The sequence below is a fragment of the Oncorhynchus nerka genome, linkage group LG24 (assembly GCF_034236695.1).
Source record: "Oncorhynchus nerka isolate Pitt River linkage group LG24, Oner_Uvic_2.0, whole genome shotgun sequence".
Classification (NCBI taxonomy): Eukaryota; Metazoa; Chordata; class Actinopteri; order Salmoniformes; family Salmonidae; genus Oncorhynchus; species Oncorhynchus nerka.
In genome coordinates this window covers 62,049,387-62,074,122 of record NC_088419.1, presented here as the reverse complement: position 1 = coordinate 62,074,122, position 24,736 = coordinate 62,049,387, and the positions used below count along the sequence as shown (strand labels likewise).

The window sequence follows — 24,736 nt, the reverse complement described above, 5'->3', positions numbered from 1 at the left end:
TCCATCAGTACCACGTGCACCGTATGTCCTCTCCCGCCTGCCCCTACTCCAGAGCAGACATGCGTTTCTCCTCTCCACCGTTTGTAGGCCAGCTCTCCTCTCCTCTCTGGCGTATCTCTGGCTCTCTGCCCACTGTGATCAGTGCAGCGTGAAGGCAGACAGAGTAGCCACTAGCCACTGGATATACTGCTATTTATTTGTCTCCTAGCTAGAGTTGACATGTTCTTTTTAACCAGTCCCATTGGTTTTTGGCCCCATGTTGAAGAGTTTATGAAGAAGTCTTGTGCTATCTTTATTGTATGACATATTTTTATTAGATGGTCTATTTTATTGGCCCGACAGCTGAGTGAACAGACATCTGGCACAAAATAGTACTTTATAGTGTCATTATCATTGATACTATGCAGTCAGTACAATAAAATACAGTGCCATAAGTTATTGCCGTTGTAAAAGCCTTAAATACATTAGCACCACAGAGCCCAGAAGTAGTTGAACCAACCGCTGGTGCCGTCTGCTCCGGGTCAGTGGGCCCTCTTGGCTGGGCTCATCAGGGCCTGTTGTCTCTATATGGTCTGAAATGGACACACTCTGACAGCTCTCCCTGTGTCTGCAGGAAGTCTGCAGTGAGCTGTGGTGCATGAGCAAGAGCAACCGCTGCATCACCAGCAGCATACCCGCTGCAGAAGGAACCATCTGTCAAACCAATACCATAGAGAAAGGGGTAAGCACTGGAATGTTCCATGATCAGCAGAAATGGGGGGGGGTGTTTGGTTTTTATTTCATTAGTCTTCTGTGTGTTACAGTGGTGCTATAAGAGGGTGTGTGTGGCCTACGGGACCCGGCCAGAGGGCGTGGACGGCGGGTGGGGTCTCTGGACCCCCTGGGAGGAGTGCAGCCGTACCTGTGGGGGAGGAGTGTCCTCCTCCATCCGCCACTGTGACAGCCCCAGGTGAGTGGTGCTGCAGATGGATGGGGATGTGGATCTCAACTCTGGCCATAGGACGGACAGTAGGCAGTGAATTCACAGTCACTGTAGAACTGTAAAGCCATTGGGTTGTGTCTGGCTGGCTCTTCCTAACTTGTTTGTGGAGGATGATAGATGCCAGTCTACCACCAATCATTTTAACATCCCACTATAATCACCCACGTGCAACAATGACAGCTGTATTAAAGGATATCAACATAGACCGTGGCAAACTGACTTTTTTCTGGTGTTTTTACTGAGGAGTTTGTCTAATTGACTTGGATAGCAGAGTAATAAAAATACAGACTGTCAGAGATTGAAGCAGGGTGGTAGAGCGAGGCTAGCCAGGCGGGAGGAGAATAGAGCCCAGTGTGATTGGGGAGTTATTGTTCAATTGCACTCAGATGTGTTTTGCCTCTGCTTTTCTGGTTCCAGGCCAACGATTGGTGGAAAGTATTGTCTGGGAGAGAGGAAGCGCTTCAGATCGTGCAATATTGATGTGAGTGGGGGAGCAGAGCAGAGTGGAGAAGTAGCTCCCTCTGAGAGGCCTACAGTACCATCACCATACTCATCCTGGCCCGGCCCAACTCTACAGCTCTCAGACTGACCTAATTAACAGCAGCCTGCCCAGCCCAGAACTAATTCCCTCAGTGTGTGTGTGTGTGTGTGTGTGTGGATGTGTGTCCAAGTGTGCGTTTGGTAGAGTGTAGAGGCTGGGAGCAAAAGAGACAGGGGAGGGGATAAAGTGGATGTCTGATGTTGAGAGGCCTGAGATTTGACTGACACAGAGCTGATCTCTGCTCCTCTTTGTGTCTGTCTCAGGAGTGTCCTGCAGGCTCTCAGGATTTCCGGGAGATTCAGTGCGCCGATTTCGACAACGTTCCTTTCCGGGGGAAATTCTACACCTGGCAACCCTACAGAGGAGGTGCGTACAGTAAGTGTGTGTCCCACCCTCCTCCACAGCAGACTGGGATACATAATTACAGAGGTAACTACACTGTCTGCTCGGTGGTCATTTCAGGTTGAAAACGTCTGTAGACAGAGAAAGCTGACACATCTGCCTGTGAGTTCACAGAGAGAGAATAGTGCAGCAGCACATGGGGAGAGCTGAGCAGGAGAGTGCTGCCAGACCGTGGGCCCAGAAAGGGAAGAGGGGAGAGCTGAGCAGGAGAGTGCTGCCAGACCGTGGGCCCAGAAAGGGAAGAGGGGAGAGCTGAGCAGGAGAGTGCTGCCAGACCGTGGGCCCAGAAAGGGAAGAGGGGAGAGCTGAGCAGGAGAGTGCTGCCAGACCGTGGGCCCAGAAAGGGAAGAGGGGAGAGCTGAGCAGGAGAGTGCTGCCAGACCGTGGGCCCAGAAAGGGAAGAGGGGAGAGCTGAGCAGGAGAGTGCTGCCAGACCGTGGGCCCAGAAAGGGAAGAGGGGAGAGCTGAGCAGGAGAGTGCTGCCAGACCGTGGGCCCAGAAAGGGAAGAGGGGAGAGCTGAGCAGGAGAGTGCTGCCAGACCGTGGGCCCAGAAAGGGAAGAGGGGAGAGCTGAAAAGAAGCGAGGAGAGGAGAAGGGGAGAGACGAGGAGAGGGGAAAGCTGCAGACAATCTCCTGTCTGGCTAGAATTCCTATGCTTGATGAGAGCTGCTCTGGATGCGAAAGATAAATACTTTCGATGACATAGCTGCTTTTAATCTACCAGTCCAATAACATAATGGCTTACAGAGGGGCCCTCTCCAACTCCAGGCAACAAGTGCTCCTTTCATCAAGTCAGCTGATTTTACAATGGAAATCCCTTGCAGCTGTTAAAATACGAGCTGTGCCACAGTCTGCCCTGCGTTAGGGCCATATCACACATCCCAGCCTCCTTCTCTCTACTCACTCACTCACTCACTCACTCTCTTTCTACATTCCTCCCTATTTCTCCCTCTCTATCCTGCTTTCTTTCCACCTCTCTCTTGCTCTTTCCTCTCTCCTCTCTGCTGCCTCTCTCTTTCCGTCTGTCCTGTAGTTGGACACCTCTAGCAGACCATCGGGCTCGGCTCAGACAGCCAAGGATAGTTCATTAAAAAAAGCGTGCAGCGTTTTAGCAGTCATATAAAAAAAAATTCTGAGGCATAAGCCATCCACATTGTTGCGCTTGGTCCAACAACTTTCGCAGGCTGCCTTCCTTCAGCAGGCCCCCCAAGTCAGTCAGCCCCCATCCATCCATCCAGCCTACAAACCTGCTTAGCTTCAGACTGGAGGCAAGCCTGCCAAAGCACAGTACCATGGGAGTTTGAGTTTTCCATCATCCCACAGCTTTGTTATCCGCAAGCCTCACAGGCAGCACATACTGTACCTGTTTCAGCGGTGCCAGCACAAACAGAGCCCAAAAGAGATTTCAACAACTTTTCAAACAGTGGAACTAGCTGGAGATGGGTATACTTGGCTTGTACACAGCCGTGGCAGTATTAGATGATTTGTCACAGCCTATAAAGTGATATGTTAGACTATGGGCTGCTCTCCCAGCTCACAGGGGGGTTGTGGGCTGTGATGCCCTGGCTAAGAGAGAGGCTTCATGGGAGGCCAGTGGAAAGGCACTCTGCTGCCTGCCGGGTCCTGACTGTCAGCTGGTACCATTGTGCTGCCTGCCTGGTCCTAACTGTCAGCTGGTACCATTGTGCTGCCTGCCTGGTCCTGACTGTCAGCTGGTACCATTGTGCTGCCTGCCTGGTCCTGACTGTCAGCTGATTACCCTGTGCTGCCTGCCTGGTCCTGACTGCCAGCTGATTAACCTGTGCTGCCTGCCTGGTCCTGACTGCCAGCTGGTTCCACTGTGCTGCCTACCTGGTCCTGACTGCCAGCTGGTACCATTGAGCTGCCTACCTGGTCCTGACTGCCAGCTGGTTCCACTGTGCTGCCTGCCTGGTCCTGACTGCCAGCTGGTTCCACTGTGCTGCCTACCTGGTCCTGACTGCCAGCTGGTACCATTGAGCTGCCTACCTGGTCCTGACTGCCAGCTGGTTCCACTGTGCTGCCTACATGGTTCTGACTTGTCAGCTGGTTCCACTGTGCTGCCTACCTAGTCCTGACTGTCAGCTGGTTCCACTGTGCTGCCTGCCTGGTCCTGACTTGTCAGCTGGTTCCACTGTGCTGCCTACCTGGTCCTGACTTGTCAGCTGGTTCCACTGTGCTGCCTACCTGGTCCTGACTGTCAGCTGGTTCCACTGTGCTGCCTACCTATTCCTGACTGTCAGCTGGTTCCACTGTGCTGCCTGCCTGGTCCTGACTTGTCAGCTGGTTCCACTGTGCTGCCTGCCTGGTCCTGACTGCCAGCTGGTTCCACTGTGCTGCCTGCCTGGTCCTGAATGTTGCCCAATTAACACTTATTTCTACTCTCACATGACCAGAGCCTAGCCAGGTTATAAAGCATGGAAACTGTGTTGACTAAAGGGTGGTGGTAAGTAAAGTGAGACAATGGCTGTGTTGTGATGTATGTGTGTTGCATTGTGTGTACGTGTTTGTGCTATGTGTTGGGTCAGCCCATAGAGCAGATGTGATGGCGTTTCTGTGCTGAGACATTGATTGGCCTTGTCAGCCAGTAAGAGAGCTCAGTGTGGTCGCTGGCATGCTCTGGAATATGGAATAAATGAGAGCACCTGTCAGTGCACAAATAACACCCTCCCCCCTCACTCTCCCTCTCTTTCCTCTCCCCCTCTCTTTCCTCACCCCCTCTTTCCTCTCCCCCCTCTGCCCCTCTCTTTCTTCTCCCTCCCTCTCTTTCCTCTCCCCCTCTCGCTCCATCTCTTTCCTCTCTTCATCTCTTTCCTCTCCCCTCTCTCTCCCTCTCTTTCCTCTCTCTCGCTCTCTTTCCTCTCCCCCTCTCTTTCCTCTCCCTCTTTCCTCTCCCCCTCTCTTTCCTCTCCCCTCTCTTTCCTCTCTCCCTCTCTTTCCTCTCCCCCTCTCTCTCCCTCTCTTTCCTCTCCCCCTCTCTCTCCCTCTCTTTCCTCTGTCCCTTTCCTCTCTCCCTCTCTCTCCCTCTCTTTCCTCTGTCCCTCTTTCTCCCTCTCTCCCCCTCTTTCCTCTCCTCCCTCTCTCTTTCCTCTCCCCACTCTCTCTCCTCTTTCCTCTCCCCCTCTCTTTCCTCTCCCCTCCTCTTTCCTCTCCCCCTCTCTTTCCTCTCCCCTCCTCTTTCCTCTCTCCCTCTCTTTCCTCTCCCCCTCTCTCTCCCTCTCTCTTTCCTCTCCCCCACTCTCTCCCTCTTTCCTCTCCCCCTCTCTTTCCTCTCCCCTCCTCTTTCCTCTCTCCCTCTCTTTCCTCTCTCCCTCTCTTTCCTCTCCCCCTCTCTCTCCCTCTCTTTCCTCTCCCCCTCTCTCTCCCTCTCTTTCCTCTGTCCCTCTTTCTCCCTCTCTCCCCCTCTTTCCTCTCCTCCCTCTCTCTCCCCCCTCTCTTTCCTCTCCCCCTCTCTTTCCTCTGTCCCTCTCTCTTTCTCCCTCTCTTTCTCCCTCTCTCCCCCTCTTTCCTCTCCTCTCTTTCCTCTCCCCCTCTCTTTCCTCTCCCCCTGTCCGTTTTTGTGCAAGTCTGCAGGATTTCCACATTCCAGTTTCCCAGGGAATTTGCTGAGAGTTGCACTGTTTCTGTTAGCGCCCTCTCCTTTTTGTTGTTGTGAGCGTTTGACCCCACCATGCTGTTAGCGAAACCAAGAGCCTCAGAACCCACAGCGCTGATCAGTCCCAGACCTTAGGTGGTAGAGGGGTGGCACAGACAAAGAGGGGGCAGAGGGGACAAAAGGGTTGTGTGTGTCTGTGTGTGGATAGAGGGAGTGAAGGGGGGACTTAATCACAATCAGCTGCTTGTTCTCTTGATGTTAGCAATCCAAACTGTGCTCTCTCTCCCCTCTATAGCCCCTCCACCTCCCCACTCTCCTCTGTCTTTGGCACCCGAGTCCTTACAGCTGTGGGAGAACAAACTAACTGTGTCGAACCTAAAACCCAAAATCCCATTAAAATACCATGCGTGGCCATCAGACACATTAAAGCAGCCCGGGGTTTTCTCAGTAATGGAGGGGAATGGCTTAAGTAATTGTGTTGCGTCTTCACCCAACAAGAGGCCTCACGGCTGAAAGTGCTAATAAAGAGCGAAGTGGAAGCGATTTGTTTTCGTGTTTGTGATAACGTTGTGTAATGTTGTAAACTCGACACAGCAGCAGTGCAGCTCAAAATCACATTGCGTAAATGTGTTTGAGCAATGAAATGGTGTGAAAGCCAGAGTGTATGCCATTTAAAATGCTGAGTCTGGTGGTGTTGTCTCTGCTTGCTGCTGCAGATGGGATCCTATAGACCAGGGGTGGGAAACTCCAGTCCTCACACTTTTCTCCATCCCTAGCAAACACAGCTGATTAATCAAATTCTGTTTATCAAATTCTGCTTCTCTGTTTATCATATATGCATAGTCACTTTAACTATACATTCATGTACATACTACCTCAATTGCCCCGACCAACCAGTGCCCCCGCACATTGGCTAACCGGGCTATCTGCATTGTGTCCCGCCGCCCACCAACCCCTCTTTTACGCTACGGCTACACGTTACTGCTACTCTCTGTTTATCATATATGCATAGTCACTTTAACCATATCTACATGTACATACTTGTCACGCCCTGGCCATAGAGAGGCTTTTTATTCTCTATTTTGGTTAGACTAGGGTGTGCGTTCTGTTCTTTTTTCAATGTTTTTGTTCTATGTTTTGTATTTCTGGTTTTGGCCTGGTATGGTTCCCAATCAGAGGCAGCTGTCAATCGTTTTCTCTGATTGAGAACCATACTTAGGCAGCCTGTTTTCCCACTATGGGTTGTGTTATTTTCTGTTTAGTGTGTTTTGCAACTGACGGAGCTGTTTCGGTTGTTTCTTTTGTTCCTTGTTGTATTTAGTGTTCAGTTTATTAACATAATGATGAACACTGACCACGCTGCATATTGGTCCGATCCTTCCTAAATACAACAGGGAACAAAATAAACAACCGAAACCGCTCCGTCAGGTGCAAAACACACTAAACAGAAAATAACTACCCACAACCCATAGTGGGAGAACAGGCTGCCTAAGTATGGTTCTCAATCAGAGAAAACGATTGACAGCTGCCTCTGATTGGTAACCAGGACGAAAACCGTTACAATACTACCTCAATCAGCCTGACTAACCAGTGTCTGTATATATCCTCGCTACTGTTATAGCCTCGCTACTGTTATAGCCCCGTTACTGTTATAGCCACGCTACTGTATTTAACCTCGCTACTGTTATAGCCTCGCTACTGTTATAGCCTCGCTACTGTATTTAACCTCGCTACTGTATTTAACCTCGCTACTGTATTTAACCTCGCTACTGTTATACCCTCGCTACTGTTATACCCTCGCTACTGTATATAGCCTCGCTACTGTTATAGCCTCGCTACTGTATTTAACCTCGCTACTGTTATAGCCTCGCTACTGTATTTAACCACGCTACTGTTATACCCTCGCTACTGTATTTAACCTTGCTACTGTATTTAACCTTGCTACTGTATTTAACCACGCTACTGTATTTAACCTTGCAACTGTATTTAACCTCGCAACTGTTATAGCCTCGCTACTGTATATACCCTCGCTGCTGTTATACCCTCGCTACTGTTATACCCTCGCTACTGTATATACCCTTGCTACTGTATTTAACCTCGCTACTGTTATAGCCTCGCTACTGTTATAGCCTCGCTACTGTATTTAACCTCGCTACTGTTATATCCTCGCTACTGTATTTAACCTCGCTACTGTTATAGCCTCGCTACTGTATTTAACCTCGCTACTGTTATACCCTCGCTACTGTATTTAACCTTGCTACTGTATTTAACCTTGCTACTGTATTTAACCTCGCTACTGTATTTAACCTTGCAACTGTATTTAACCTCGCAACTGTTATAGCCTCGCTACTGTATATACCCTCGCTGCTGTTATACCCTCGCTACTGTTATACCCTCGCTACTGTATATACCCTTGCTACTGTATTTAACCTCGCTACTGTTATAGTCTCGCTACTGTTATAGCCTCGCTACTGTATTTAACCTCGCTACTGTTATATCCTCGCTACTGTATTTAACCTCGCTACTGTTATAGCCTCGCTACTGTATTTAACCTCGCTACTGTATTTAAACTCGCTACTGTATTTAACCTCACTACTGTTATAGCCTCGCTACTGTATTTAACCTCGCTACTGTTATATCATCGCTACTGTTATACCCTCGCTACTGTATATAGCCTCGCTACTGTTATAGCCTCGCTACTGTATTTAACCTCGCTACTGTTATAGCCTCGCTACTGTATTTATCCTCGCTACTGTTATATCCTCGCTACTGTTATAGTCTCGCTACTGTATTTACCCTCGCTACTGTATTTAACCTCGCTACTGTTATAGCCTCGCTACTGTATTTCACCTCGCTACTGTTATATCCTCGCTACTGTATTTAACCTCGCTACTGTATTTAACCTCGCTACTGTTATAGTCTCGCTACTGTTATAGCCTCGCTACTGTATTTAACCTCGCCACTGTTATATCCTCGCTACTGTTATAGCCTCGCTACTGTATTTAACCTCGCTACTGTTATAGCCTCGCTACTGTTATAGCCTCGCTACTGTATATACCCTCCCTACTGTATTTAGCCTCGCTACTGTTGTAGCCTCGCTACTGTATTTAGCCTCGCTACTGTTGTAGCCTCGCTACTGTATTTAACCTCGCTACTGTTATACCCTCGCTACTGTTATAGCCTCGCTACTGTATATACCCTCGCTACTGTATTTAACCTCGCTACTGTATTTAACCTCGCTACTGTATTTAACCCCACAACTGTATTTAACCTCGCAACTGTTATAGCCTCGCTACTGTATATACCTTCGCTGCTGTTATACCCTCGCTACTGTTATACCCTCGCTACTGTATATACCCTCGCTACTGTATTTAACCTCGCTACTGTATTTAACCTCGCTACTGTTATAGCCTCGCTACTGCTACTGTTATATCCTCGCTACTGTATTTAACCTCGCTACTGTTATAGCCTCGCTACTGTATTTAACCTCGCTTGTTATAGCCTCGCTACTGTATTTAACCTTGCTACTGTTATATCCTCGCTACTGTTATAGCTCGTGTATATACCCTCGCTACTGTATTTAACCTCGCTACTGTATTTAACCTCGCTACTGTTATAGCCTCGCTACTGTATTTAACCTCGCTACTGTTATAGCCTCGCTACTGTATTTAACCTCGCTACTGTTATAGCCTCGCTACTGTATTTAACCTCGCTACTGTTATAGCCTCTCTACTGTATTTATCCTCGCTACTGTTATAGCCTCGCTACTGTTATAGCCTCGCTACTGTATATACCCTCGCTACTGTATTTAACCTCGCTACTGTTATAGCCTCGCTACTGTATTTCACCTCGCTACTGTTATATCCTCGCTACTGTTATAGCCTCGCTACTGTATTTAACCTTGCTACTGTTATATCCTCGCTACTGTTATAGCCTCGCTACTGTATATACCCTCGCTACTGTATTTAACCTCGCTACTGTATTTAACCTCGCTACTGTTATAGCCTCGCTACTGTATTTAACCTCGCTACTGTTATACCCTCGCTACTGTATATAGCCTCGCTACTGTTATAGCCTCGCTACTGTATTTAACCTCGCTACTGTTATAGCCTCGCTACTGTATTTATCCTCGCTACTGTTATATCCTCGCTACTGTTATAGCCTCGCTACTGTATTTAACCTCGTATTTATAGCCTCGCTACTGTTATAGCCTCGCTACTGTATATACCCTCCCTACTGTATATAGCCTCGCTACTGTAGCCTCGCTTACCTCGCTACTGTTGTAGCCTCGCTACTGTTTTAACTCTCGCTACTGTTATACCCTCGCTACTGTTATAGCCTCGCTACTGTATATACCCTCGCTACTGTATTTAACCTCGCTACTGTATTTAACCTCGCTACTGTTATAGCCTCGCAACTGTTATAGCTGTATGTATAACCTTGCTGTTATACCCTCGCTACTGTTATACCCTCGCTACTGTATATACCCTCGCTACTGTATTTAACCTCGCTACTGTATTTAACCTCGCTACTGTTATAGCCTCGCTACTGTATTTAACCTCGCTACTGTTATATCCTCGCTACTGTATTTAACCTCGCTACTGTATATACCCTCGCTACTGTATTTAACCTCGCTACTGTTATAGCCTCGCTACTGTATTTAACCTTGCTACTGTTATATTATACTGTTATAGCCTCGCTACTGTATATACCCTCGCTACTGTATTTAACCTCGCTACTGTATTTAACCTCGCTACTGTTATAGCCTCGCTACTGTATTTAACCTCGCTACTGTTATACCCTCGCTACTGTATATAGCCTCGCTACTGTTATAGCCTCGCTACTGTTATAGCCTCGCTACTGTATTTAACCTCGCTACTGTTATAGCCTCTCTACTGTATTTATCCTCGCTACTGTTATAGCCTCGCTACTGTATATACCCTCGCTACTGTATTTAACCTCGCTACTGTTATAGCCTCGCTACTGTATTTCACCTCGCTACTGTTATATCCTCGCTACTGTTATAGCCTCGCTACTGTATTTAACCTTGCTACTGTTATATCCTCGCTACTGTTATAGCCTCGCTACTGTATATACCCTCGCTACTGTATTTAACCTAGCTACTGTATTTAACCTCGCTACTGTTATAGCCTCGCTACTGTATTTAACCTCGCTACTGTTATACCCTCGCTACTGTATATAGCCTCGCTACTGTATATACCCTCGCTACTGTTATAGCCTCGCTACTGTATTTATCCTCGCTACTGTTATATCCTCGCTACTGTTATAGCCTCGCTACTGTATATACCCTCGCTACTGTATTTAACCTTGCTACTGTTATAGCCTCGCTACTGTATTTCACCTCGCTACTGTATTTAACCTCGCTACTGTATTTAACCTCGCTACTGTTATAGTCTCGCTACTGTTATAGCCTCGCTACTGTATTTAACCTCGCTACTGTTATATCCTCGCTACTGTTATAGCCTCGCTACTGTATTTAACCTCGCTACTGTTATAGCCTCGCTACTGTTATAGCCTCGCTACTGTATATACCCTCCCTACTGTATTTAGCCTCGCTACTGTTGTAGCCTCGCTACTGTATTTAACCTCGCTACTGTTATACCCTCGCTACTGTTATAGCCTCGCTACTGTATTTAACCTCGCTACTGTATTTAACCTCGCAACTGTATTTAACCTCGCAACTGTTATAGCCTCGCTACTGTATATACCTTCGCTGCTGTTATACCCTCGCTACTGTTATACCCTCGCTACTGTATATACCCTTGCTACTGTATATACCCTTGCTACTGTATATACCCTCGCTACTGTATTTAACCTCGCTACTGTTATAGCCTCGCTACTGTTATAGCCTCGCTACTGTATTTAACCTCGCTACTGTTATATCCTTGCTACTGTATTTAACCTCGCTACTGTATATACCCTCGCTACTGTATTTAACCTCGCTACTGTTATAGCCTCGCTACTGTATTTAACCTTGCTACTGTTATATCCTCGCTACTGTTATAGCCTCGCTACTGTATATACCCTCGCTACTGTATTTAACCTCGCTACTGTATTTAACCTCGCTACTGTATTTAGCCTCGCTACTGTATTTAGCCTCGCTACTGTATTTAAACTCGCTACTGTTATATCCTCGCTACTGTTATAGCCTCGCTACTGTATATACCCTCGCCACTGTATTTAACCTCGCTACTGTTGTAGCCTCGCTACTGTATTTAACCTCGCTACTGTATTTAACCTCGCAACTGTATTTAACCTCGCAACTGTTATAGCTTCGCTACTGTATATACCCTCGCTGCTGTTATATCCTCGCTACTGTTATACCCTCGCTACTGTATATACCCTTGCTACTGTATATACCCTCGCTACTGTATATACCCTCGCTACTGTATATACCCTCGCTACTGTGTATACCCTCACTACTTTTATAGCCTCGCTACTGTATTTAACCTCGCTACTGTTATATCCTCGCTACTGTATTTAACCTCGCTACTGTTATAGCCTCGCTACTGTATATACCCTCGCTACTGTATTTAACCTCGCTACTGTTATAGCCTCGCTACTGTATTTAACCTCGCTACTGTATATACCCTCGCTACTGTATATACCCTTGCTACTGTATTTAACCTCGCTACTGTTATAGCCTCGCTACTGTATTTAACCTCGCTATTGTTATAGCCTCGCTACTGTATATACCCTCGCTACTGTATTTAACCTCGCTACTGTATTTAACCTCGCTACTGTATTTAGCCTCGCTACTGTATTTAACCTCGCTACTGTATTTAACCTCGCTACTGTTATAGCCTCGCTACTGTTATAGCCTCGCTACTGTATATACCCTCGCTACTGTATTTAACCTCGCTACTGTTATAGCCTCGCTACTGTTTTTAACCTCGCTACTGTTATAGCCTCGCTACTGTTATAGCCTCGCAACTGTATTTAACCTCGCTACTGTTATAGCCTCGCTAATGTATTTAACCTCGCTACTGTTATATCCTCGCTACTGTTATAGCCTCGCTACTGTATTTAACCTCGCTACTGTATTTAACCTCGCTACTGTATTTAACCTCGCAACTGTTATAGCCTCGCTACTGTATATACCCTCGCTGCTGTTATACCCTCGCTACTGTTATACCCTCGCTACTGTATATACCCTCGCTACTGTATATACCCTTGCTACTGTATTTAACCTCGCTACTGTTATAGCCTCGCTACTGTTATATCCTCGCTACTGTATTTAACCTCGCTACTGTTATAGCCTCGCTACTGTATATACCCTCGCTACTGTATTTAACCTCGCTACTGTTATAGCCTCGCTACTGTATTTAACCTCGCTACTGTTATAGCCTCGCTGCTGTATATAGCCTCGCTACTGTATTTAACCTCGCTACTGTTATAGCCTCGCTACTGTATATACCCTCGCTACTGTATTTAACCTCGCTACTGTTATAGCCTCGCTACTGTATTTAACCTCGCTACTGTATATACCCTCGCTACTGTATATACCCTCGCTACTGTATTTAACCTCGCTACTGTTATAGCCTCGCTACTGTATTTAACCTCACTATTGTTATAGCCTCGCTACTGTATATACCCTCGCTACTGTATTTAACCTCGCTACTGTATTTAGCCTCGCTACTGTATTTAGCCTCGCTACTGTATTTAACCTCGCTACTGTATTTAACCTCGCTACTGTTATATCCTCGCTACTGTTATAGCCTCGCTACTGTATATACCCTCGCTACTGTATTTAACCTCGCTACTGTTATAGCCTCGCTACTGTTTTTAACCTCGCTACTGTTATATCCTCGCTACTGTATTTAGCCTCGCTACTGTTATAGCCTCGCTACTGTATTTAACCTCGCTACTGTTATAGCCTCGCTGCTGTATATAGCCTCGCTACTGTATTTAACCTCGCTACTGTTATAGCCTCGCTACTGTTATATCCTCGCTACTGTATTTAACCTCGCTACTGTTATAGCCTCGCTACTGTATATACCCTCCCTACTGTATTTAACCTCGCTACTGTTATAGCCTCGCTACTGTATTTAACCTCGCTACTGTTATAGCCTCGCTGCTGTATATAGCCTCGCTACTGTATTTAACCTCGCTACTGTTATAGCCTCGCTACTGTATATACCCTCGCTACTGTATTTAACCTCGCTACTGTTATAGCCTCGCTACTGTATTTAACCTCGCTACTGTATATACCCTCGCTACTGTATATACCCTCGCTACTGTATTTAACCTCGCTACTGTTATAGCCTCGCTACTGTATTTAACCTCACTATTGTTATAGCCTCGCTACTGTATATACCCTCGCTACTGTATTTAACCTCGCTACTGTATTTAGCCTCGCTACTGTATTTAGCCTCGCTGCTGTATTTAACCTCGCTACTGTATTTAACCTCGCTACTGTTATATCCTCGCTACTGTTATAGCCTCGCTACTGTATATACCCTCGCTACTGTATTTAACCTCGCTACTGTTATAGCCTCGCTACTGTTTTTAACCTCGCTACTGTTATATCCTCGCTACTGTATTTAGCCTCGCTACTGTTATAGCCTCGCTACTGTATTTAACCTCGCTACTGTTATAGCCTCGCTAATGTATTTAACCTCGCTACTGTTATATCCTCGCTACTGTATTTAACCTCGCTACTGTATTTAACCTCGCTACTGTATTTAACCTCGCAACTGTATATACCCTCGCTGCTGTTATACCCTCGCTACTGTTATACCCTCGCTACTGTTATACCCTCGCTACTGTATATACCCTCGCTACTGTATATACCCTCGCTACTGTATTTAACGTCGCTACTGTTATAGCCTCGCTACTGTTATAGCCTCGCTACTGTTATATCCTCGCTACTGTATTTAACCTCGCTACTGTTATAGCCTCGCTACTGTATATACCCTCGCTACTGTATTTAACCTCACTACTGTTATAGCCTCGCTACTGTATTTAACCTCGCTACTGTTATAGCCTCGCTACTGTATTTAACCTCGCTACTGTTATATCCTCGCTACTGTTATAGCCTCGCTACTGTATATACCCTCGCTACTGTATTTAACCTCGCTACCGTTATAGCCTCGCTACTGTATTTAACCTCGCTATTGTTATAGCCTCGCTACTGTATATAGCCTCGCTACTGTATTTAACCTCGCTACTGTATTTAACCTCGCTACTGTTATAGCCTCGCTACTGTTATAGCCTCGCTACTGTATATACCCTCGCTACTGTATTTAACCTCGCTACTGTTATAGCCTCGCTACTGTATTTAACCTTGCTACTGTATTTAACCTCGCTACTGTATTTAACCTCGCAACTGTTATAGCCTCGCTACTGTATATACCCTCGCTGCTGTATTTAACCTCGCTACTGTTATAGCCTCGCTACTGTTTTTAACCTCGCTACTGTTATAGCCTCGCTACTGTTATAGCCTCGCAACTGTATTTAACCTCGCTACTGTTATAGCCTCGCTAATGTATTTAACCTCGCTACTGTTATATCCTCGCTACTGTTATAGCCTCGCTACTGTATTTAACCTCGCTACTGTATTTAACCTCGCTACTGTATTTAGCCTCGCTACTGTATTTAACCTCGCTACTGTATTTAACCTCGCTACTGTTATAGCCTCGCTACTGTTATAGCCTCGCTACTGTATATACCCTCGCTACTGTATTTAACCTCGCTACTGTTATAGCCTCGCTACTGTTATAGCCTCGCAACTGTATTTAACCTCGCTACTGTTATAGCCTCGCTAATGTATTTAACCTCGCTACTGTTATATCCTCGCTACTGTTATAGCCTCGCTACTGTATTTAACCTCGCTACTGTATTTAACCTCGCTACTGTATTTAACCTCGCAACTGTTATAGCCTCGCTACTGTATATACCCTCGCTGCTGTTATACCCTCGCTACTGTTATACCCTCGCTACTGTATATACCCTCGCTACTGTATATACCCTTGCTACTGTATTTAACCTCGCTACTGTTATAGCCTCGCTACTGTTATATCCTCGCTACTGTATTTAACCTCGCTACTGTTATAGCCTCGCTACTGTATATACCGCTACTGTATTTAACCTCGCTACTGTTATAGCCTTCGCTACTGTATTTAACCTCGCTACTGTTATAGCCTCGCTGCTGTATATAGCCTCGCTACTGTATTTAACCTCGCTACTGTTATAGCCTCGCTACTGTATATACCGCTACTGTATTTAACCTCGCTACTGTTATAGCCTCGCTTACTGTATTTAACCTCGCTACTGTATATACCGCTACTGTATATACCGCTACTGTATTTAACCTCGCTACTGTTATAGCCTCGCTACTGTATTTAACCTCACTATTGTTATAGCCTCGCTACTGTATATACCCTCGCTACTGTATTTAACCTCGCTACTGTATTTAGCCTCGCTACTGTATTTAGCCTCGCTACTGTATTTAACCTCGCTACTGTATTTAACCTCGCTACTGTTATATCCTCGCTACTGTTATAGCCTCGCTACTGTATATACCCTCGCTACTGTATTTAACCTCGCTACTGTTATAGCCTCGCTACTGTTTTTAACCTCGCTACTGTTATATCCTCGCTACTGTATTTAGCCTCGCTACTGTATTTAACCTCGCTACTGTTATAGCCTCGCTGCTGTATATAGCCTCGCTACTGTATTTAACCTCGCTACTGTTATAGCCTCGCTACTGTTATATCCTCGCTACTGTATTTAACCTCGCTACTGTTATAGCCTCGCTACTGTATATACCCTCGCTACTGTATTTAACCTCGCTACTGTTATAGCCTCGCTACTGTATTTAACCTCGCTACTGTTATAGCCTCGCTGCTGTATATAGCCTCGCTACTGTATTTAACCTCGCTACTGTTATAGCCTCGCTACTGTATATACCCTCGCTACTGTATTTAACCTCGCTACTGTTATAGCCTCGCTACTGTATTTAACCTCGCTACTGTATATACCCTCGCTACTGTATATACCCTCGCTACTGTATTTAACCTCGCTACTGTTATAGCCTCGCTACTGTATTTAACCTCACTATTGTTATAGCCTCGCTACTGTATATACCCTCGCTACTGTATTTAACCTCGCTACTGTATTTAGCCTCGCTACTGTATTTAGCCTCGCTACTGTATTTAACCTCGCTACTCTATTTAACCTCGCTACTGTTATATCCTCGCTACTGTTATAGCCTCGCTACTGTATATACCCTCGCTACTGTATTTAACCTCGCTACTGTTATAGCCTCGCTACTGTTTTTAACCTCGCTACTGTTATATCCTCGCTACTGTATTTAGCCTCGCTACTGTTATAGCCTCGCTACTGTATTTAACCTCGCTACTGTTATAGCCTCGCTAATGTATTTAACCTCGCTACTGTTATATCCTCGCTACTGTTATAGCCTCGCTACTGTATTTAACCTCGCTACTGTATTTAACCTCGCTACTGTATTTAACCTCGCAACTGTTATAGCCTCGCTACTGTATATACCCTCGCTGCTGTTATACCCTCGCTACTGTTATACCCTCGCTACTGTATATACCCTCGCTACTGTATATACCCTCGCTACTGTATTTAACGTCGCTACTGTTATAGCCTCGCTACTGTTATAGCCTCGCTACTGTTATATCCTCGCTACTGTATTTAACCTCGCTACTGTTATAGCCTCGCTACTGTATATACCCTCGCTACTGTATTTAACCTCACTACTGTTATAGCCTCGCTACTGTATTTAACCTCGCTACTGTTATAGCCTCGCTACTGTATTTAACCTCGCTACTGTTATATCCTCGCTACTGTTATAGCCTCGCTACTGTATTTAACCTCGCTACTGTTATAGCCTCGCTACTGTATTTAACCTCGCTACTGTATTTAACCTCGCTACTGTATTTAACCTCGCAACTGTTATAGCCTCGCTACTGTATATACCATCGCTGCTGTTATACCCTCGCTACTGTATATACCCTCGCTACTGTATATACCCTCGCTACTGTATATACCCTTGCTACTGTATTTAACCTCGCTACTGTTATAGCCTCGCTACTGTTATAGCCTCGCTACTGTTATAGCCTCGCTACTGTATTTAACCTCGCTACTGTTATAGCCTCGCTACTGTATATACCCTCGCTACTGTATTTAACCTCACTACTGTTATAGCCTCGCTACTGAATTTAACCTCGCTACTGTTATAGCCTCGCTACTGTATTTAACCTCGCTACTGTTATATCCTCGTTACTGTTATAGCCTCGCTACTGTATATACCCGCTACTGTATTTAACCTGCTACCGTTATACCTCGCTACTGTATTTAACCTCGCTACTGTTATAGCCTCGCTACTGTATATAGCCTCGCTACTGTATTTAACCTCGCTACTGTATTTAACCTCGCTACTGTTATATCCTCGCTTCTGTTATAGCCTCGCTACTGTATATACCCTCGCTACTGTATTTAACCTCGCTACTGTTATAGCCTCGCTACTGTATTTAACCTCGCTACTGTTATAGCCTCGCTACTGTTATACCCTCGCTACTGTATATACCCTCGCTACTGTATTTAACCTCGCTACTGTTATAGCCTCGCTAAAGTATTTAACCTCGCTACTGTTATAGCCTCGCTACTGTTATAGCCTCGCTACTGTATATACCCTCGCTACTGTATTTAACCTCACTACTGTTATAGCCTCGCTACTGTATTTAACCTCGCTACTGTTATAGCCTCGCTACTGTATTTAACCTCGCTACTGTTATATCCTCGCTACTGTTATAGCCTCGCTACTGTATATACCCTCGCTACTGTATTTAACCTCGCTACTGTTATAGCCTCGCTACTGTATTTAACCTCGCTACTGTTATAGCCTCGCTACTGTATATAGCCTCGCTACTGTATTTAACCTCGCTACTGTATTTAACCTCGCTACTGTTATATCCTCGCTACTGTTATAGCCTCGCTACTGTATATACCCTCGCTACTGTATTTAACCTCGCTACTGTTATAGCCTCGCTACTGTATTTAACCTCGCTACTGTTATAGCCTCGCTACTGTTATACCCTCGCTACTGTATATACCCTCGCTACTGTATTTAACCTCGCTACTGTTATAGCCTCGCTAATGTATTTAACCTCGCTACTGTTATATCCTCGCTACTGTTACAGCCTCGCTACTGTATTTAACCTCGCTACTCTATTTAACCTCGCTACTGTTGTAGCCTCGCTACTGTTATAGCCTCGCTACTGTTGTAGCCTCGCTAATGTTGTAGCCTCGCTAATGTTATAGCCTCGCTACTCTTATAACCTCGCTACTGTTATTTTTCACTCTCTTTTTATTGTTTTTATTTCTTTACCTACCTATTGTTCACCTAATACTTTTTTTGCACTGTTGGTTAGAGCCTGTAAGTTAGCATTTCACTGTAAGGTCTACACCTGTTGTATACGACGCACGTGACAAATAAACTTTGATTTAATTTGAAATTGCATTCTAAACTGAAGATCATGAATAGGTGACTATTGGAGTCAGGTGTGTTAGCTGGGGCAAAACTCTGACGCCAATCAGGCCCTCGAGGACTGGAATTGCCCACCCCTGCTATAGAGGACCAGCTGCTTCTCTGGTCAACTCAATCTAGCTCTTAATCATTCTACTGTATGTGTTGTTTACCAAAAGTATTACGTGACACCTAATGAAACATACAGCTCTCAATAACCTCTGACTTATTTCTGATGGTATTTTCATGTCCTTCCCAAAACACCAACCATCTATGGGATCCTATAGAGGACCTTCACAGTTGCTCCTCTCACCACCAGCCTGTACTGATGACAACAGGCAGGATGGGTCCATGGACAAGTGGTACCTGGTGTGGTTGTCCGGCTGTAATAGACCATCCGTGACAAGGACAGACGAGTTGTGTGTTCCGAGATGCCGTTCTGCACGCCATTGTTGTACTGTGCCTTGTACTGCGTAGTTATTTGCCTGTTTGCGGCCCGCTTGCACAATTCTTTCCATTCTCCTTCAACCTCTCTCATCAAAAAGCTGTTTTTGCCCACAGGGCTGCCGCTGACTGGATGTTTTCTGTTTGTCACACAGTCTCGGTAAATCATAGACACTGTCGTGTGTGAAAATCCCAGGAGGGTGGCTCTTTTTGAGATACTGGATCCGACACGCCTGGCAACGACGATCATACCACGCACAAGTTGCTTAGGTCACTCGTTTTGCCCATTCTAATGTTCAATCGAACAGTAACTGAATGCCTTGATGTCCGTCTGATTTATATAACAAGCCACGTGACTCACTGTCTGTAGGAGCAATCCATTTTCGTGAACGGGGTGGTGGTGTACCTGTCCGGTGAGTGTATATTGTTGTTTACCCAAGAGTATCACAAACAATGAATGAAAATAACAATGCACAGCTCTTCTAAACCTCTGACATGATGGTATTGTCAAGTCTGGGTATTTGTTGTTTACCCAAGAGTATTACGTAACATCTTATGAAACCAACAGCTCTTAGCCTGCGTTTACACAGGCAGCCTAATTCTGATCTTTTGCCCAGTTATTGGAAAAAGAGCTGATCTGATTGGTCAAAAGACCAATTAGTGGAAAATATCAGAATTGGAATGCCTGTGTAAACCCAGCCTTAAAAACTGACATGATGATATTGTCAGATCCTTGCCAAAACACCAGCGATCTAGTCAAGACCTATTTGTATAATGGCTTACGTGTAGACCAAGAGACGTGTAGACCAAGAGACGTGTAGACCAAGAGACGTAGGATTGTGGGTTTAAGTACTTCTAGGTTACCCCCCCCCCCCAAATTTGCTGCAGAATCTAATCCGGGATCTATTTGTGTTTGTATTGAACTATTGTCTCATGTTCCTCTTCTCTGTGCTGCTCTGTTGTCCAGGTGGAGTGAAGTCCTGCTCTCTGAACTGCCTGGCGGAGGGATATAACTTCTACACAGAGCGTGCTCCGGCTGTGGTGGACGGGACCCCATGTCGGGACGACTCTCTGGATGTCTGTGTGAATGGAGAGTGCAAGGTGAGACTGCTCCATCCTTTCTGTCCTCTCATTTAACTCTCCTCCTGGTTGTCTTCTTAAAGTAGTATTGCCTTTCAGATGGTGTTGCTCACTGCTCACACAAACGATGCCGATTGTTCCCCCATTCTGTTGTTTTTGGATGGCTTCAGAGCCTGTCAAGAAGCAGAGTGGCTTTGGACTGGGAGGGGAGGAGGGAAAAATGAAATACTCTCGCTGAATGACACCAAACCACAAAACATCTGAATTGTTGTTTTGTGGTTTCCTGCAGCTATGTGGAGCAGAGCTAGATTTCATTAGGCAATTGAACGGCCATCCCCCTCCCCTCTCTTGGGCTTTGTTTGGAGCTGTCTCAGGGCCTGGGCACATGAAGTGGGTGTGAGTGGAAGTCTCTGGGCTCGTCCAGACTGAGAGAGGAGCCTGTTTATCAACTATTATCCTCTCCTCTCTTACTTGGTTCTGTTCTGTGTAGCAGGAACTCAGTGACCCTCCAGCTCAGCTGGCTGCACGGCTAGCTGCTAAATATATTCACTTCAGCCCCTCTCTCCCACTCTCTCTCTGTTTCTTATTCACTCTCTCTCTCTCTTTCTCTCTCTCTGGGTCTATCATATTCTGGCATTCTTCCTTCTCATTCCTCTATTTATCTCTTAATTTCTAGAACTCTGTTTCTTTCCCTATCATACTCTCCTTCTCTCATTATTTCTCACAGTTTCTATCTCCCAGGTTCTGTCCCATTCCTCCCGTCTCTCTCTTATATTTATTGTGTATATAAAAAGGAGAAAACAGTGAGGAGAAAAATGTAAGTATTGTTTGCAGCCTCATGGTGGTTAGGATCCAGAGAGTAAGAGATTTATTTGAAGCGAGCGAGAGTGAGTGGAGAGAGAGATGTGTGTGTGTGCTTGGAAACACATGCGCAGGCTGCAGCAGGCTGTCTGCCTGGCCTGGCCCAGGCTCACCAGGGGACACGGCCCAGAGCCCAGTCTGAACTGAAGGGCCAGGGCCCAGCCTGGAACAAGTCCTGCTATTACTAAGGGGAAATAGCTTCCACATTGATAGTTAATGGAACCTAGACTTGCCTGGGTCAACAGGGTTTAAAGTGCCCCAGGGTTGCTCCATCCATCCAGTCACATGTTAGAGTTACTGTACAGGGCAGGAGTTAATTTAGACCAACATTTGTGTTGGCTTGAACCTTCTGTTGCTATTTGGTATTTTTTTGTATTTTATTACGGTCCCATTAGCTGTTACCGAAGCAGGAGCTACTCTTCCTGAACAGCTCAAGGTCAAAACTACATCAATTTAAAAAAGGCACACGTAGCCTACATATTAATACATACACACAAACTCTCTAGGTCAAATAGGGGAGAGGCATTGTGCCGTGAGGTGTTGCTTTATCTGTTTTTTAAAACCAGGTTTGCTGTTCATTTGAGCAATATGAGATGGAAGGGAGTTCCATGCAATAATGGCTCTATATAATACTGTACGCTTTCTTGAATTTGTTCTGGATTTGGCAACTGTGAAAAGACCCCTGGTGGCATGTCTGGTGGGGTACGTGTGTATATCACAGCTCAGTACGGGTTGTGTCTTAGGAATGTTTCCTGTAGGTAGAGAGGGTGTGTTGTTGACATCCTGTGGTGTCAGTATTTTCATTAGGCACCTGGGAAACATTTCAATCAGCCTCACTTCTGTTGCTGAAAGGACAGTGTGTGTTCTGCTTTGCTCACTATAGGGGCTAGTGTCTGTGTCTGTGTGCCTCTGCCTGCACCCTCTGATCTATGGCCCTTGTCTCCCTGCAGCACGTGGGCTGTGACCGGATCCTGGGCTCGGATGTACGGGAGGACCGCTGCCGTATCTGCGGGGGTGACGGGAGCAACTGTGAGGCCATAGAGGGCGTCTTCAATGACTCCTTGCCTGAAGGAGGTACAGTTTAGTATACAGAGCAGAAGTCTATTCACCACAATACTGCTAGGAAGGAATCTTAACCCCGTTCTTTGATGCTTACTGCACAATGATGGTCTCTACAGTTAGGGTGGTAGTGTGCCTCTCTCTCAGGCTGGGCAGGCGTGGACAGACAGACACTGGGGGGACTGTTCTGTTCCAAGACTTGGCAACAGGACACGTCTCTCTCTTTAAAAGACCCTGATTGCTGCGTTTTTCTGTCCTCAAACTCTCTGCTCCCTCCAACACCACTTCTAGAACAGGCCAATAACACATACCTCTCAATTAGACTTGGGAATCAAAATGAAAAACACAAATAAAATGTCAAAGAAGAAAGGGCCTGTGTTTTGGACCAGGGAGCTCGAGCAACTTTCTGAGAATGAGATTTAGTTAAGTTCGAGAGATCCATCGAAGGATTATGCAACCAAATAGTTTTATGGAAATTCAAACAATGTGTGCATTTGGATTCTGACATGAGCTAAATATGTGTTGGACTACTGCCTTGCAATGTGAGTTAGGGGACCTCAGACATTTTGAAAGTAATGTATAATTATCTGTTCACATGCGAGCTTTCTAGTTGCATGATCTGCATACTGTACCAGTTAATCATATAGAGTTACTGGTGAATATCTTGCCCTGCCAACCCCTTTCCCTCCCTCTCTCCCTCCTGTAGGTGCATAATGACCTTTTATTTCAGTACCTATTTCAGTCTAAACACTTTGGCCCTGATTAATGGTCTGTGATTAATTCTGTGGAAACATGTCAGGGGAACTGATACAGCCCAGCCAGGCTTACAGATGATGCCAGGCACAAGAATTAGCCATCACCATCTCCAAGAAAACCAAGCCGTTGTCGAGGGCTTGTGGTTGGCTCAGCCTATAGACACTCCAGAGGTTTCGGTTCCATCATAGTGACAGTTGGAAGGCTTGTGGTCCTCTGTCCTATTAGAGAGCCGTGGGTAACATCACCCTGCAGGTACATGATACTGCACTAACCCTAATGCCTAACGTCACCCTGCAGGTACATGACACTGCACTAACCCTAATGCCTAACGTCACCCTGCAGGTACATGATACTGCACTAACCCTAATGCCTAACGTCACCCTGCAGGTACATGATACTGCACTAACCCTAATGCCTAACGTCACCCTGCAGGTACATGATACTGCACTAACCCTAATGCCTAACGTCACCCTGCAGGTACATGATACTGCACTAACCCTAATGCCTAACGTCACCCTGCAGGTACATGATACTGCACTAACCCTAATGCCTAACGTCACCCTGCAGGTACATGATACTGCACTAACCCTAATGCCTAACGTCACCCTGCAGGTACATGATACTGCACTAACCCTAATGCCTAACGTCACCCTGCAGGTACATGATACTGCACTAACCCTAATGCCTTCTCAAACACTTGAATAATATTGTTTCTTTTTAAGTATGGTCAAACTCCGAATACTTTTCCTGTAGGCTATCGTGTGATTATGTGTGCTTTAAGGCATAGTCAAACTCAGAATACTTTAAAGTCCGGTTAAACTCCAAATACCCACTATTGATCAACATTAACCATGGATAAGTTTCCTTAGATCCTCAGAACCCATTTCCTTAGGTTCTACATGTGATTGTAATACAATTCTGTATCAATTTCCTTAGATCCCTGAACCAGTTTCCTTAGGTTCTACCTACCACCGGTGAGATTCATTATTATAGGAAAATAGTTCTGCCAAATTGAACCCCTACATTTTGTGGATGAGGAGGACGAGATCTTTCACCATGAAGTCTCGGCTAGAAAATCCCTCACAGACATTTTTAAGTAAGGTCTCTTAATAATTTTTCTTTGTGGCCAGAGGGAAGTCTTGAGTCCAACCGAGGGAAACGGATCAAAACGCCAGGTCGCTCTCATCCGGGTCACAGCACCAAATGTTGTGGAAAACCCCATCCAAAGATTAAGGCAGAGACTATTTCATGATATTATAGAAAACCATTTAATACAAGCAGCTGCAGGGGAGATCCACCTCTGATTTCACAAGGAAGAACTCAATGAATAAATATTTACATGTCCACCCTTATATAGTGGGAGGTGATCATACTATCATATTGTTTACACGACAGTTCTTTCAACACATCAACAGGTCCAGAACAGTTGCCTGTGTCAGGGTGCAGACATACCAAGAGTCTATGGAAGGCATAACATC

At 45.7% G+C, this 24,736-nt stretch overlaps 1 protein-coding gene across 2 annotated transcripts in view; it reads left to right on the top strand.

Annotated features, from left to right (window-relative positions):
• Nucleotides 1-24,736, top strand: part of adamts10 (ADAM metallopeptidase with thrombospondin type 1 motif, 10) — a 65,127-nt gene that overhangs the window by 27,373 nt on the left and 13,018 nt on the right. The window contains exons 12-17 of one of the 2 annotated variants that reach the window (XM_029632634.2): nt 614-721; nt 804-949; nt 1,400-1,463; nt 1,787-1,898; nt 20,470-20,603; nt 22,394-22,517. In XM_029632634.2, coding sequence (XP_029488494.1) covers nt 614-721; nt 804-949; nt 1,400-1,463; nt 1,787-1,898; nt 20,470-20,603; nt 22,394-22,517 — 688 coding nt within the window. The remainder of the gene's footprint in view (nt 1-613; nt 722-803; nt 950-1,399; nt 1,464-1,786; nt 1,899-20,469; nt 20,604-22,393; nt 22,518-24,736) is intronic. The other variant, XM_029632635.2, reaches the window with a different exon arrangement.